Source organism: Lathyrus oleraceus, chromosome 6 (genome assembly GCF_024323335.1).
Source record: "Lathyrus oleraceus cultivar Zhongwan6 chromosome 6, CAAS_Psat_ZW6_1.0, whole genome shotgun sequence".
NCBI lineage: Eukaryota > Viridiplantae > Streptophyta > Magnoliopsida > Fabales > Fabaceae > Lathyrus > Lathyrus oleraceus.
In genome coordinates, this window is record NC_066584.1 from 361,356,090 (window position 1) to 361,372,147 (window position 16,058).

Sequence of the window (16,058 nt, forward strand, 5' to 3'; positions counted from 1 at the left end):
AGCAGAATGACCTCTATGATTTATGGAGTCAGTCAGAATAAGAAAAAAGGAATAGGATATGATTCTAATGAAGACAAACACATATCTTCTGCAGATGACAAACCTAAACCCCCATTTTCTTATCACTACACACATGCACAAACTCAACGTTTTACCAATGCTAGAAAACCCAAAGTTTTAAGAAACTCTGGGAGAACTAATCACAAAGGACCCAAAAGATTCTGGGTACCAAAGGATAAAGTAGTTTATGTTGCAGATATCCTATGCAGTAGAGTAAAGACACCAATCATGGTACCTGGACTCTGGGTGCTCGCGACACATGACGGGAAGAAAGCATATGTTCCAAAGCCTGGAACTTAAGGATGTTAGCTTTGTAGGTTTCAGAGGAAATCAGAAAGGAAGAATCAGAGGCTCTAGAACTATTGGTAATGGATCTTGTAGCGGTAAATTCTTGATCATCAAGCTATGGATAAGCAAGACATCAAATAACAAGAGTCGCCACCGCGCTTTTATTGTTTCCAAGGGAAAAGGGAAAAAGTACGAACAAAACCCAAAAGTAAGAAGCTTTCAAATCAAAACTAATAAAATGTTAGAGATTAAAGGTAAGGGGGTTGGTTACACAGAGGAAAGGTGTTAGCACCCAAAGTGTCCTAGGTACTCCTAGGGATCCCTTTTTTGTGTGCATATGTATTTTGTACAAAGTCATGTTTACAAACAAATAGAATGGAGGGATGAGAAAAGAATTCATTAATTATATTTTTTTTTGTGTTTGACAAGACCTTCGGACTTGTGCCTATGTACCAACATAAGAATGAGGGATCAAAACCTCGTAGTTCGTGATACAAATTTCAAAGTAGATGCATTGTTTTTAACAAAAATTAAGTTTGAAAGGCACAAAGGCCTAAAAATGGTTTGAATGAGTTATTTCTTTTTGGATTTTTGAAAGTTTAGGTCAAGTATAAATAAGTTTATTTACAACTTTGATTAAGAAAAGAAATTTAAAATACAATGGCATAAGGCCAAAGTTTCTAGTTGCAAAGTGGTCAAAGTTTAGAACAAAACTAGTTCAAGCAAAGAAGAATTTTTAAAAGGAGGGAGAGATTTTGAAATTAAAGAAATGGGAAGGAGATGAAGAAACTAATCATATGCACAAAATTAAAAGTTAAGAGTTGAAAAGATCTGACCGATGGGTAGCAACCCAATAGGCAAGAATGCCATATAGAAATCCCAAATTCCCTTGGATATTAGAATCAAGCAACAAACAATGCATACAATATTAACTTGAAGAACAAGGCATCAAATAAAGATATCCCCACCCAAGCCTTAGCCACTCCATCATCTTCTTCAAATTGGCCTATGTAGCAGATGAATTCCACAAGTCACAGGTTCAAAATAACAGCTTTACAATGACCATGTTGCAGATGAACTCAAAGGGATCTTCAAAGATGTATCAGATGAAGTTTCAAATTGCAAGCACTTGGTTTCATAAAAGTTGGCATTGGCCAAGTCCTTTAGCATAGGAATGTTGCCTAAATTCTAAGTCCAATTATCCAAGATCAAGTCAACAATCCACACAAAAGTTTTTTAGGGTTTTTTGTTGTTATTATGTACATTAATGGTCAAAGACCACACAAACAAACAAAATATACACAAATAAGATATATCACATAATATGGTCCAAGTGGACAAAGTGAAAAGGCATTAATATAAACAATTAGAATGGTATGAATAATGGCAAATGAATATAGACTTCAAATTAAATGGCATTAAAGTAAAAGGCTTAAAATTAAATGTTAGTTGTTAATGAGTTAGAAGTTAGTATTGTTTTGCTTTTGCTTTTCATTTTAAGTCATTCTTTGGAGAACACTCAACCCACTTATCACAAGCATGGATCCTTGAGCCAAGACATCTTCCAAAGGAAGGAAAAAAGGCCAAGTTTCCACACAATACCATGAAAGATGGGAGACTTACAATCTCACTAACTAGAATGCTATGCCTTTGTGTCAAAAATTTAGCGCTATGTTAAACAATCGTAATTGGACTTATGTAGAAGTCACAACTATTTGAGGTCGGGCAATAGAATTTTGGTGTTAATGCATGTTAGAGACATAGTATAATGAACTATGCTTATGAAACATACCATACACAAAAAGAATATGCAAAAGAGGTGGCCTAATCTCATCCATACTTATGTTAATTTTGCAATCAACTAGCCTTAGGATTTAGAGACATCATAGGCCAAATGAAATGGACGCATAAAGAAGGGGAATTAGATGAAGAGGGAGGGGAATTGATCAAAACTCAAATTGATCAAAGGAGGATTTTTACCAAGTTAATTTCATTCATTCATTTTCGGAGATGGAATGTACATTCCATCAATACCCTAAATCCAATGATATTATCCTAGCAAAGTCAAATCAACCTTGACCAAGGCCCAACAACACAAGTCAAACTTACACAAACCATCACAAGAGATCAACACAATTATTTGGCATTTATTCAATTTTAAAAAATACTAAAATAATGCCTTTAAATTAAATATGGTTTGTCAAATTCCTAGAGCCTCATCAAAACACCAAATAAATGGCCATGAGATTTATCATAGGTCAAACAAAGTCAAATGACCTTGGAGAAAAAAATTCAGAATTTTTAAAGACTTAAAAGTATTTTTAAACAATTAAAAATAATCACAAAATCAATTAAATCATGAAAAATATTAATAATGATCCAAAAAATATTTTTAATTCAAAATATGAAAGAGAAAATTATTTGAAATTTTTTGGTGAAACTCTCATATATTTTGGATCAATATTAAAATTAATATGAATTAATGAAAATCAAATGAATTTAAAAAAACGTGAGCCACTTGATCTCCCTCATTAGTTGAGGTGGCAGATCAAGTGGACACAAACGCACGTTCCATGATGAAACCTAGTCAGCGCGCCACACGCGTGGTAATCAAAACCAACGCCTAAGATTAAAACAATCTGAATGGATCTTATGGCTGGGAGACGTGCCAACACATCGCCGGAGTCAGAGCTCCGGTCTTCTTCTCCGGTGGACCTCACCGGACTGGTCCACCCTCAACCATCACCAAAACAAAAAGAGAGGACATGATCTGAAAGAAAAATGGAGTAGAGCACGAATCTGGCCTCAATTTCAACTAACTCCAAATATATAAAAAGATATGAGGAGTTGAATTTTGAGGTGTGTCAACTGAGTTGCTTCGATTTGACCTCAAAGCAACTCAATCTTCTTGCCTACATTGGTAGGACTTCAGACAACCAAAGATCCAAGAGAATTGATGAGAATTGAGTGAGAATCGAAGAGATGAAGTTTTCTGAAATTTACCTTCAATGCTGTGCAGAACTTGATGTTGCTTGCTTCAAACTTGATCTGATCACACTTGAGAAGCTTGTAGGAGAAGTTTGGCAATGGTACAAAGCTTTGGATCCTGGAGTTCTTGAATCTCCAAACAGTGAGATTCAAACTCAATTTTCAAGTTAAAAATTTCACATCCCCAACTTAATAAGCTATTAATCGACTTCCTTATTGGATCTCTTCGAGCTCACAAGGAAATAATTTCACATCCTACACCTCTCTTCACGCATTTAAGGTTTAATTAAAATTCCATTAACATCACAATACCCTAAGGAAAACCATCTACTAACTACAAAATGGAAAATATACCAAAAAGGAATAGAGAAATGCTTATGGTAATGCTTCATTGTTGAAGTACCAAATTTGTAAAGACATGCAAAATGGAAAGAAGAAATATTTTCTAAGCAAAATAGGTATTAAATGTGCAAGTGGTGAAAATTGGAGATGAAATTTTGATATTTATAAAAGGGAAAATAGATCCTAGATCGAGTAGCCATCAATGTATAGCCATCATTAATGTAACAAAGAATTAACAAATTATGTCATAAGCATTTAAGCCAATATAAGATCCATATTAACTGATCATTCCCAAGAAGTTATTAATCATTCCCATAATTAAATACATATTTAAAACTTGTAGCATATTTGATCTAAGATAACCAATTTTCTATTCCAATAGGACGACCATGATCATATGAAGTCTCAACCTTATACATGGGTACAAATTGGCATATATCTTCGACTTTGAATTACTTCTCCCTTATAAGCACCGTTCTTAAGGAAATATGGACAATCATGTCTCGCCTAACCATTCTTCCCTTATAGGCCTCATGTTTAAGAGACTATGTATTATCATGTCTCGATAAACTATTTCACCCCTTAGAGGCCTCTTGATTGAGGGACTGTAGACCTTTATATATTTTCTTAACCACTTCAAACCTTATAGTTTTCTTGCTTGAGAGACTGTGTACTGTTGTCGCAACCATAATGGCGATTATGAGGAACCGAGACTGAACAAAAGAATTCCCTATCTCAAGGAAAAGAGGAAAAGAGGGAAAATCATAAGAGTCGCCACCAATTTTATTTTGGATTCCTCTATCAGAGATGAGAGGGAAAATAGTCGGTAAAACCCTCAAAGGAACAAAGGTGTGCACCGAAAGCGCCAAGGTACGAATAAAGAATCCGTCTCTCAACCGAGACTTAGGTTCAGAAGTCGTTTACACAAGGGAAAGGTATTAGCACCCCTCAAGTCCATGGTACTCCATGGGAATCATTTGGGTTGTCTACGTATGTGGGTATTTATCTTGCTTATTTTTATTTATTCTTATTTGTAAAAAATGAGTGTAAAAGAGAGGGTTTTAGTTTTTTTTATTATTGTGCTCTTCAAGGATTATGGCCCTTGTGCCTAAGTATCACTCATCAGGTGATGAGGAATCAGAGCTCCATAGTTCGGAGTAGAAAATATTTATGTATTGGTTGATTTTACCTTTGAGAAAGGGGTTTTGGGGTGGTGCCCTAAGGCATAAAAGTGAGGTTTGATGGGTTATATTGATTTTACCTTGAATAAGGGCTTATGAAAAGAGTTTGTGATTAGATTTCACTAAAGTCTATGGGCAGGGGTGAAAATTCAAGACAAACAAGTCAAGCGTCTTGTGTCCAAAATAATCAGAGTAAGGGTAAGAAAGCTTTATTCTTACTCATTCCCTACCATGTAAGGCTCGTGGTGTATAATACTAATCGTAGTTTTATTGAATTTTGAATTTGATTAAGAAAATGCTGCTTTGATTTAGATCAAGGGTTTGTTTACTTGATTATGAAATTGGATAATGTAACAGGTATGCGAAGGAACCAACAAGAAAGTAAAGGGTATCATTTTAAGGTACCCCAAGAGAAAGAATTGTGTGTGTAAAAGTGACCTAATCTAAACAAATGATAATGGTCTTACAAACATGTCCCCCTAGGGTGGTGCGGTGATGCCATTCTTACAACCGTTATGCAAGTTACAGATGAAATCCAAAGTTGAAACTAAGTATCACAAGATATGGAAAAGGTCCTCTGAGAAAAGGTCCTAAATGAGATCCTCTATGTCCAAGTTGATTACAAGTGGAATGAATCTTTTTGGTTTTATCATTTTACCATATTTTTGTTGTTTTTAATGTATGATGACAATAAAGTAAATGACAATAATAAACATGCATGATGAGTTTATACAATGATGATGAGAATGTGTGCTATAAAGTAAATTACAATGTAATAAGATAAAACTAAATCACAAGGTAATAATGATAAAGTCACAATGACAATGGCTAATGAATATGAATGACATAAAATAAACCTCAAGACAATAGTAACAAGATCACAATAATGGTTAGTGATAAACAAAATAAATGAAGTAAAGTTATTAGTTAGTAAGAATATGTTCAAGTTTAAACACTTGAGGATTATCTATCCTTAGGTTAAAAGATTCAAAATATGACGTATTAGGGGATAACTTACCACTGATGCAAAGTATTCAAGATGATCAAATAATAAACTTACAATATATTTGTAAAAATTAAAGTTATGCAAACCCCAAGTCCATCTACCAGTATCTTGACAAAAGGAAGACTATGCCAACTCAAGGGTTAAAATTTAATGTTTTGATTAAATGATTTAGTTAGGCAAGTTAGATAGATCAATATATAATACAAACAAGTTAACAATAAGGGTTAGATGGTTAGTATACACACTGGAAACAAAATGAATCAAATGGAAACATAACTTAGTATGTACATAAACAAAGCTTTATCTATGTGTCAAATGATCTAAGTTGGTTGATGTAGAGGCAACCTATCTATGCTTCAAAGTACCATGAATAAACTCTTGATCATCCATTAGTATGTTTGAGACATAGAAGGTTCAAACATCCCTAATCAAACCAAAATCATGACCTAATAGACTTCATTAGCTTCCCAAGTTCAACACTTCATAAGTCAATGAAAAATTGCTCAAATGAAATGAAATAAAGCATAATAAAATAGTAGAGGAAAAAATAACAAGCGTCTATGTTGGGAATATTTTCAGAAAAATAAATATAAATGGGATAAAAAATAAAATGAAAAGGGAAATAAATAAGGTGAAAAATAAATAAAATGAAAGAAAAGGAATAAAAAGAGGCAGAATGCACACGCTGGGGGTTAAACCCCTGACCTTGGGGTCATGGGGGATCAACCCCCTCATCCACTGGGCCAAGCGCCCACTTTTGATCAGAAACACACTTCATATAATATAATAATAAAACAAAATAATAAAAGGAATACGCACGTGCAAGGACCAATGGGAATCAAACAACACATTTTTTTGAATTCAAATCAGGAAAAACACGTGCGAAGAACATCGTCTTCAACCTTCAACCATCCAAAATCAAAACTATAAAACTCATATTTTCAAAGGGATTCAAACATGGAAATAACCTCCAAACACATCATCATTGTCCTCTACACACAGAATAATGCAATGACCTAAAAATAAAATAAAATGGTTGATACAAAGCAATCAAAGTTTAGACCATGGGGTTAAGCTTCAGTGAGTGATTTAGAGTGCAATTGTAACTTGTTTGAGTGAAGGGGATGCATGGAAATATCTGATCAAAATCGGTTTCAGAGTGAGTTAGTGTTTGGGAAAGCTTCAGTCATGTTCAGGGATAAATTCTAGGTTGTTGGTTTGGGTTGAAATGCTTTGAAACTCAGAAATCAATTCTCTATTTTGAAGGTTCAACTCGAGTTTGTTGCAAAGTTTATTTTGCTTGAAAATATTGTAGAAATGATGGAACACCTTCCCCTATTTATAGGGAAGGTTATGGAAGTGTTTGGAGGGAAGAATGAAATGGTTTGATTGAGAAAGGTATGAAGCTCGAAAGTTGACAAAGTGGGAAACTTGTGGAGGAAGGATGGTTGTGTTCTGACTTGGTCTCCCCCTCCACTCAATCTGTTTTCAATCTAACACAAAAAATGAGGGATCAAGAGGCTTGAATCAGAGCTGTGGTGGCTTTTGTTTTAACCATTTTAGGAATTTTTTCACTTTTCACATGGAATCGAGTTTCTTTATTTGTGACCTTTTTCTATCTAAGTTGACTTCCAAACATGTCACACTATGGTATGAAATATGTTAGAGGTCAAATGGAATCAGAACAGAGTGATTTGGGGACCTGATGGATCAAAATGAAAATTCTGGCTGAGGCATGTCTGGTTTGTGCATCATGGTAAGTCAACAACTTTGAACCAAGGCCAAATAAAATTGGCTCGTGCATTTTGCATTAAATTTGTGCCAAATGTTCCTTGACATGTCATTGATCAGATGCAAAAATAACCAGGTTAAAAGGAGTTGTGGTTTGGATATGGAAATATGGCAAAATGGTGGTCTTGGTCATGTTTTAGGGCAAGCAAGGCATATTGGACAAGCTTGGCCAATGCAAAAATTGAGGTCCTTTCTCAACGAATTAGGTCTTGGACCTTGAAACAAAGTTGAAGAAGAACTCAATTAGGAAATTTGGATGAAATAAGATCTTGAAAATCTTGCAAGATAAAAAAAATTATGGACTTTGGACCAAATCATAGGCCATTATTCCCAAAATGTGACCAACCAACTTGACCTAAAAATGTGACTTTGGGATTTCTTAATTTTCAAGGCACAATGGTGGATTTTTGAAGCTCATATGATCATATAATGATGTAAAATGAGGCTTGGATCTTTGTGGGATGATTTTAGGTCAATTTCATGGGCAAAATCAAAGCATTGAAAGTTCAACGTTCATGACCAAACCAAGGACTTGTAACATAAATTAAATGGATAGTTGAATGGTGAATTATGGTTGAAAATTACTTAAATTGATGTTGAATGAGTGGTGGAGTGATAGGATGATCAAATGAAGCAAGGTCGATGATCAAAGGATGCACAAATTAGGGTTTTTTGAACCATAAGTTTCATCAAGAACCATGGTCAGACACATTAGGGTTTGGTGATGCAAATGATGTATTGATACGTTTCAAAGGAATGGGTTATGAACAAACTTTGGATTTTTGGGGTCCTTAATAACATGGTCAAGATTCAAGGTGAGTCGTGACTTGTACAAGCCAAAAAGGGTCAAGATCTTGGATTAGGGTCCTTGGGTGACCAGATGAATCTTGATGTATCTTCAAAGGGGACTCACCATACCAATTGGGTTTGGAGAGTGAGTGAGATGATTTGAATGATCCTCCAAGATTTGTTAGATGCTTGAGGATATATATTAGGGTTAACGTGGCCTGGGTACACCTCAACATGATAAGAGGGTCTTGAGCTTCACAGATGAACCCTATACCTTTAGTTTGTGGGACATTATGGATCATTAAGTACAAATGTATATAAGATGACATGTGTGGGATGTATGCTCATGCAACAGGGTTTAAGAGGGTGATGTGGAGTTATGGAAAATTTGAGGGTATGCCAACTGTTATGTCATAATCTAAGCTCAACAAGTATCAATGATTCCATCCCATTAGATCTTCAACTGGAAAATTGTGTAGATAGTACTATATAAAAGTACGAAGAGTACACATGGAAGACATGTAGGTGAGCTTGCCAGGTCCCCCAACTTTATGGGAGTGACGTGTTAAGACACATTCTAAGTAAACTAACGAGACTTTCTTAGTTGTAACTGAAAACCAGACATCTTTCTATTTCACTATTTGTGTCTCCTACTTTAAAGGGATGACTCATTCATTACTAGGTCAAGACTGGGTTGCATATAGCCAAACTTGTAGACAAAAGAACCGATCTCCCCGATGGAAGACCGAAACTATAAATGCCTAACTCAATAGTTAGTTTTGATTATCATTGATTCTCAGGTCATAATTCATAATCCCTTTTGCGCACCTTATCACAACTACATACTTAGTTCTTGTGCTGCTTCTCATTGGTGGAAATAAATATTATTGATTGTGTTCTATATGTTGAATAAAGTTCTCAAGTCTAAGATAAATCTCTCTACTTATGAAATTTTGACGAAAAGACAACCCAAAATGTCTTATCTTCAAACATGGGGTTTCCTATCCAATAACAAAATTCCGACCTCAAACGAGTTAAACTTATTATTAGAGCCTATGATTAATATGTATTCATTGGATATGAAGTAAACAAAAAAAGTGTGCATGTTTTATGATTTGAATACTAAAAGAAGAAGCATAACCACGAAGAAGCAAAGAATAAGAATTTCTAAAGATTATGGACCGACTATGCAGTTCATACCATGGAGGATGGTCCAAAAAACATCCAATAATCTATGTCTTCTCTAAATGTTGACTTATGGCTTGAGGCCATACACAAAAGATGGATATTCTTGAATCTAACAAGACATGTAACTTAATAGACTTGCCACTTGTTTGTAAACCTATAGGATATAAATGAATTTTATAAAAGAAACTAAAACTTGATTGAACTGTTAAGAAATACAAGGCTTGCCTTATGAACAGGAAACTAAGGTTCGTAAGTTAGTTAAGCCATTTATGGTCTTAAAAAAGATACTAAACAATGACAAAAATTTGACAATATGATTATCTAAATGGATTTAAAGTGGATGAAAGTGACAATAATGTATATCCCACAAGTCTGAAAATAACATTCGCACTGTCATATGTCTTTATGTAGAAGCTTTGATCATATTGTGTTCAAACATTCATGTCATAGAAAATTTGAAATCATTGTTGTGTAAATTTTTTGATAAAGACCTCAAATAAGCAAGTGAAATCCTTGGTATTAGTATTACTAAGTTAGAAAAGGGAATTTATTTGGATCAATATGAAGGTGGCAAGAAGCACAAGAAAAGGGGGGGGGGGGGGGGGGGTTGAATTTGGTTTTTAAAAATGAAAGCTTTTTTAAAACCAAACAATCAAACAATAACGCGAACAAGAAAAATAACACAATTATTTTATCCTGGTGGGCTGTTAACGAAGCTACCTCCAGTCCACCCGCCAAGATGATTTTTCCTTCTCAACAAGGACTTAATCCACTATAATCGAAACTGATTACAAACACCATAAAGACAACTCGCCTTTGTCTTCTTGAGTCTCTCTGACTAAAATCTAGTCAGTCAAGGAATACACTCAAACAAATGAGATTTACAAGAATGTGTTTACAAGTTTGCTTCTAAGAAATAAAGATTAACATAAGTTAAGCACAATGAATTTCTCACACAATAACGAACAAAAGCTCTATGTGTGTTTACAAAAACTATACACAAAAAAATCTATAGCAAAAGCATTGTGTATGAGCATAGTATAACAGATTGAATTAGCATGAACAACTTGTCCAATCTTCCAAGTCTCCTTTATATAGGCAGTGAAAAGATCCGTTGGAGGGTAGAATTGGAATATCAAGAATGCAAATGTCTCATTGTATAACGATTTTCATATAAGAGGCAAAGTGGTACAATAATATTGTCCTTAGCACACAAAATCAACTTTGTGGAGGGAAAGGTGATCTTGTATTGTTTATTATTTTCCTGACGCAAAACCTTTTGATCTTATCTTCTAATCTTCAGAGGCTTTTGAATAAATGATGTTGAAGCATGCTTAGAAGGATCAAGAGACTAGTTGGGAGAATCTTTAGAACCTCACTCTTCAGAGTCTTGACACAGTTCCTCAGAACCGATCTTCAGAGTCTTCAGAACTTGAGAGCGCAGAATCTTGAAGGCTTGACAATCCTTCAAAGGCTCTTCAATTAGAGTTACAATCAGGAGCTTTAGCACAAACGTCCATCAGAACCATTGTATAAGAGCATTATAGAACTTGACAACATATTGTAAAACACTTTGTATCTCTTCAGAGTCAAAGTGTGTTGAGTCCAAAATATGATGATGTCACACATCATATCTTCAGAGTCAGAACATGTTTGCAAAAGCTACACTCTAGACAAAACCATTAGGGTACAAAATTATTCTCTAAGAAACAATACATTAGTATCATCAAAACTAAAGGCAAGATGCAAAAACAAACCTTGTTCTTACACAATCTCACTGTATTGAAAAGATCTTAAAGAAATGTAATTACTTTGATTGTAAGTCAGCTTGCATCCATAATGACCCAAGTGTGAAACGTTTCAAGAACACTGGGGAAATCGTAAGAAAATCTAAATATCTGAGCATCATTAACATCCTCAGATGTGCCATTGATTGTACTAGACTTGACATTCCTATGTCATATGATTGTTGTATAGGTTTACTAGTAGACCTAATATAGATAATTGACACATAATTCAAAGATTCATGATGTACCTTAAAGAACCATGGGCCTTAGAGGGGTACAATTATATTGATTAAAATAACTTATAAGATGATTCTGAAACCCTAAATATGCTATTGAAGGTTACATATTTAGCATAACTAGAGAAGAAATCTCTTGGAAATCTAAGAAACAAACGATTCTCGCTCAATCCACGATGGGATAATAAATGATATCACTTGAAACTTCTAATAGAAAAGCAATTTGGTTGAGATGCTTGCTAACAAAGATTCATTTATGGGAAAAACCAATGCCAACTGTTTTGGTCCACTGAGATAAAATCGGGCTATCAAAAAAATTGAGAATTGTTACTACAAAGGTAAAAGACGACAGATTTGTCATGAGCATGATGACACTTTTAGATAGTCTCACTGTAAAGAAGTTGTGTAGATCATGTATGCACTGATGAAGACTTAGTTAACCCTTTTATTAAAGGATTAGATAGAGAAAAAGTCCAAAACACATTCAAAAGGATGGAGCTATTGTCACTATATTAATGAGTCAGTTATAATGATAACCCGCTCAAAAGAATGGAGATCCAAAGAATTAACTTCGGTGGGTAATAATAAATTAGGAAGTGATATAAAATGAACATGGTATTAAAAATAAAAGATGCGTGATTTTTGTAGCAATGATGAGTATAGTTGATAGAAACTCTTAATGATATATATATATATATATATATATATATATATATAATATATATATTAATATATATATATTATATATATATATATATATATATATATATATATATATATATATATATATATATATAATTTATGAAGACAGAAGTAACTAGCTACAATAATACTCTGGATAAAGTCACTTTTGAGAAGTCAGACCACTTCTTATGAAATTTCAAGTATAGATTCCTAGAGCATTCACTAAATTAGGATAAAAATTCAACCGTGTAATAACACATACTTTTTTAGAAGGCACTTTTAAAAAGTTGTATGTTGGTCTCATGCTAAAGTTAAAGTTCAAGACCACAATCACTCTTGTTAAACTTGAATCTTTCTCACTATAAATTCAAATTTGTCAACACTTTTGAAGATGTATTAATTTATAATAAAAAAATGCATTTAAAGATACTTCTAAAATCCTTTTTAGATTTAAGTGGAAAATTGTTGAATTTTTTTTTCAAACACATGTTAAGCACAAGAGTGGGCAACATATTGAAAAATTCAGTGAGCTCACGATTGGAGAAGTTTCACATATTTGACATGTTTATATAATGAAGGAAGCAACGTCGGCAATTAACATCATGCACGATCTGTTCGACTAGCTCATCTCTATTTTGGCTTGGGTTTGGGCTTGACGCTAATATTATTATCTCTAGTACCAAAAACTCTAATTTTTTAAAAATTAAAATTAAAATTTGAAATTGATATATTATTTTCTTCACACATGCTTGTTGATGACCGTTACGTGTGCTGAGCAGTCCATTTGACCGAGCCTCCACTTCTGATTTCTCTTCCACCATTTTTTTATACGACAATTCATTTTCATTAAGGTAAAATGATCTGAAACATCCTTCATGGACTTCAAGTAAAAAAATTTAGTATAAATAAAGAGTTTTCTCCAACTTTCTACTTCCATTCTGAGTTTTTGGAACTCCTTCACCACTTTCTCTTTGTTAGAATTTCTAAATTATTTCTTTTTTTTCCTTCAAGAAAATAATTCTCTAAGATTTACAGTTGTCTTCAAAGAAATCTATGCGAATTAAAAAAATTCTCTTTATTTAAAAATTTATCACGAATAGTCTAGATACCATATTTTGAGGATGTAATATTAAAATGATATGATGTCTACAGTGTCTTAGAATATCGAAATATATATATATATATATATATATATATATATATATATATATATATATATATATATATATATATATATATATATATATATTTATGATTGATAATCTGTTTGTATAATTTTAAATAGTGCTACGAAACGTGTTTAAGATTGTGACATAATACGCAACTCAACCGGTAAACTCTTTAATGACAAATAAGTTTCAAAATTATTTAAATTCAAAATCAACTGTTTCATCAAGATTCCGACAATTTCACCGCAGATGCAAACATGTACTATAATTTTAAGAGTTTAGAAGGAAGTAAACAAGCTATTATTACGAGGATGACATTAACAACACATCTCTGAAGACAGAGAGGGTATGCTACACTTGCAATTCAGCAGAGTGTGGGAATGTACATACCTAACATCAAATAACTAGCAACCTATCCACACATATATATAAGCTGATAATCAAATGGTAATTAATAAACCAATTAAATATGATTAATGATCAATGGTAGTCACAATTAAAACGTCAAAATGTTAATACTGATGTGCAAGCTGGTGGGTTGAGTTTGCCTCCAAAACTAGCTTTTGCATTGACACAGTCGGATACAAATGTTGTATTACGTGTGACACCAACATAAGACAAATCTATATCTGCTACCTCAATGTTCTCACATGGATTCGTTGTGCTGCATTGCAATGACACTGGGATGTTTGAGACTGTGGTTCCGCTTATATTACGGAAATGAACATCACTTATCTTCCATACCGAAGTTGAAGCCTGTAAAAACACATAACTACATTACAAAACTGTACCAAAAATTGTGCAACTAATAACTGTCGATGAATCACAGACATCAGACACGACACTGACATGATAAGACACATTAGTTTAGAGGTGTCGGTGCTACGCAGATAAGATTGTTTGCTTACCACTCTATCTTTTTTGCCATAACTCTGGTCAATAACAATAGGGTTCTGGACAGCATTCATGATCAAATTTTCATAGATAATATTTTTAGCCTCAGCTGGTACTAGTCCACACCAAGTTTTAATTCTTGCACCATTGGTTGTATTTGTGAAAGAGCAATTTTTAACAAAAACACCTTCCACAGTTTTTTCCTCTCGTCTCTTACCAAGACTTCCGACGCTAATTCCGTGTCCAGGACCACATTTAATGCCAGCGATAGTAATGTTTATGGTACTATGTCCGATTGAAATGCAATCATCACCGGTTCCAATGACGCTCTCGCTGACACTAATCAAGCTGCTGGAGCTAATATGCATACCGTCGGTGTTTGGACTGTTACCGGGAGCGGTTATGGTGAGGTTAGTGAAAGATAAGTTGCTGCAACGATGAACATGATAATGGAACCCCATGCTGTTTAGTGATGTTATGCCTGACACAACGGTGTTATTTACCTTGTCGAATTTCATAGACTGCACACATGTGTATGAAATTGTCAATATTGTTATTAGTAAGGCCTAGGTCAATAAAACCTAGCTGTCGTGTACGTGAGTTTCTGATGATTATTGCGACTATGTCGGAAGAGACAAAAAAAATGATATGCTTACATCAGGAAGGGAAGCACAGTTTCCTTTATTCTTCTTGCAATCATTCAAAGGCCAACTAATAGCTCCTTGGCCATCAAAAACTCCTCCACCGTTTAACACCATGCCATCAACCTCTAGAAAAGTGATCCAATCTGGACTAACATATTCAGACAAATCTGTGGTGGCTTTAAGAGTTCCTATAACTTTAACAGTTATGGGGCTTGGACTTGTGCATGGGCCTGCAAACATAGTTTGGCTAGTACGGAATACTCCTTCCGGAAACAAAAGCGTTGCCGGTGTAGTACTGTTCTTGCATGCTGCCATCCATGCTTTCCTAAATGCCTGCAAAATATAATACAAAAAGTTAAAGACATTGTTTTTTAGTTGGAAATCGGGTATTCTCTGGGCACGACTGCGTGTAGAGACTAATCTCTCGAGACTAGAAGGAAAAGCTACTAACATTGTTGCAAATGTAATTGCATTCAATGGATAATTAAATTTGAAATAAAATGAACTCACTAAAACATTGTCGGTGTTGTCATCAGCAAGAGCACCGAAGGTTTTGACGTCGAAAATTGCCGGACCACCACCATCGAGGAGGCTACGGCGGCTCTCAAAGCTAAGGGATTCACCTATCGAGCTACAAAAAATGAAAACAATGCCTATGTAAAAAAGGTTCTTCGCCGTAGCCATGATTGGTGGTTATTAATTACTAACTTGATTAGACTATATATATGTTTAAGGTTTTAAATTGCAGTTTCTGGTAATGTTTGAGGTTGCTGTTTTTGCAACCTAACTGCAATTCTGAAACCTTAGGAATTTAGGAGGACTCAATCATATGTAACTTGAATGAATTATATTTATACTAGAGAATTATAGATTATACTCCACCTTTTGAAATCTATCTTTGGTGATTAATCTCCTATTAATCGGGATAATGTACGCTCGCTTGATTTTAGTTCTTCTATTTTTAGTGTTGGTTTCCTCTACATTTAGCAGTTTTCACTTATGTTACCAAAA

The 16,058-nt window shown here is 34.1% G+C and overlaps 1 protein-coding gene across 1 annotated transcript; it reads right to left on the minus strand.

Moving 5' to 3' along the window:
- Positions 1–14,011: 14,011 nt before the first annotated feature.
- On the minus strand, positions 14,012–15,841 carry LOC127091210 (exopolygalacturonase clone GBGE184). Its single transcript, XM_051029775.1, has 4 exons — positions 15,558–15,841; positions 15,060–15,380; positions 14,418–14,924; positions 14,012–14,265 (listed from the first exon to the last, which is right to left on the minus strand). Exons 1-4 carry the CDS (start codon positions 15,729–15,731, stop codon positions 14,014–14,016), a joined length of 1,254 nt encoding a protein of 417 aa, XP_050885732.1. The 5' UTR covers positions 15,732–15,841; the 3' UTR covers positions 14,012–14,013.
- Positions 15,842–16,058: the final 217 nt, after the last annotated feature.